This window comes from Carlito syrichta, unplaced genomic scaffold, assembly GCF_000164805.1.
Source record: "Carlito syrichta isolate Samal-C Ts95f unplaced genomic scaffold, Tarsius_syrichta-2.0.1 Scaffold303986, whole genome shotgun sequence".
NCBI classification, from domain to species: domain Eukaryota; kingdom Metazoa; phylum Chordata; class Mammalia; order Primates; family Tarsiidae; genus Carlito; species Carlito syrichta.
In genome coordinates, this window is record NW_007248082.1 from 230,967 (window position 1) to 231,856 (window position 890).

Sequence of the window (890 nt, forward strand, 5' to 3'; positions counted from 1 at the left end):
TTTATTATAGAGATAAGGTCTCACCATGTTGCCCAGGCTGGTCTCAAACCCCTGGGCTCAGGCAATCCTCTCACCTCTGCCTCTCAAAGTTCTGAGATTACAGGGATGAGCACCGTTACAGGCCATATTTTTAAGAAATAATTTTTTTCATTTGTAGTTACTTAAGCCTTTAGAAATGATATGTTTTTCAAAAAGTAGACGCATAGCCTTTTACAACAAGATAGTCCATCATTTGTTATTTCTTTTTTTTAACCTTTTTTTTAATTATAAAGATGTGGGGTACAATTCAGGGTTAGATTACAATACAAACGTTGATTATGCAGGTACCCTTGTTGATGAGGTATGCCCCTTGATTTGTTATTTCAAAGACTTTAATAAGATTCTTCTATAATTGGATGGTGACAAAGTTTAGGTTTGTTGGGATTATTTTTCAGTAGCCAATCAGCAAGCCAAATCTATAGAGAAAAGAGAAAAATCCTTAATTTAATAAATATTTAAATATTTCCTTTCAATATATACCATATAAGAAAGTTAAAAAATTTTCCAAATCACTTTAAGAATAAGATAATTACCATTAAAAATGGAAACGCTCTGACTTATATTATGCAAGATTGTCAAGAATAGATACAAATTGGAAAAGAAAAAATGAAATGATCTCTGTTTATATATGGCAAGAACCTATATGTAAAAAGCCTCTAAACCGGGCTCGGTGGCTCAGCCTGTAATCTCACGCTTTGGGAGGCTGAGGTGAGTGGATTGCCTGAGCCCGCGGGTTCGAGACCCGCTTGGGCAACTTGGTGAGAACTCATCTCTACAATAAATCAAAAATTAGCCGGGCGTGGTAGTGCGCGCCTGTAATTCCGGCTACTAGGAAGGCTGAGGCGGAAGGA

At 36.6% G+C, this 890-nt stretch overlaps 1 protein-coding gene across 1 annotated transcript in view; it reads right to left on the reverse strand.

The window, feature by feature from the left end:
* Nucleotides 1-370: 370 nt before the first annotated feature.
* NME5 (NME/NM23 family member 5) overlaps nucleotides 371-890 on the reverse strand; it is a 31,192-nt gene continuing 30,672 nt past the window's right edge. The window contains exon 6 of the mRNA XM_008059284.1: nucleotides 371-455. Coding sequence (XP_008057475.1) covers nucleotides 372-455 — 84 coding nt within the window. The 3' untranslated portion in view covers nucleotide 371. The remainder of the gene's footprint in view (nucleotides 456-890) is intronic.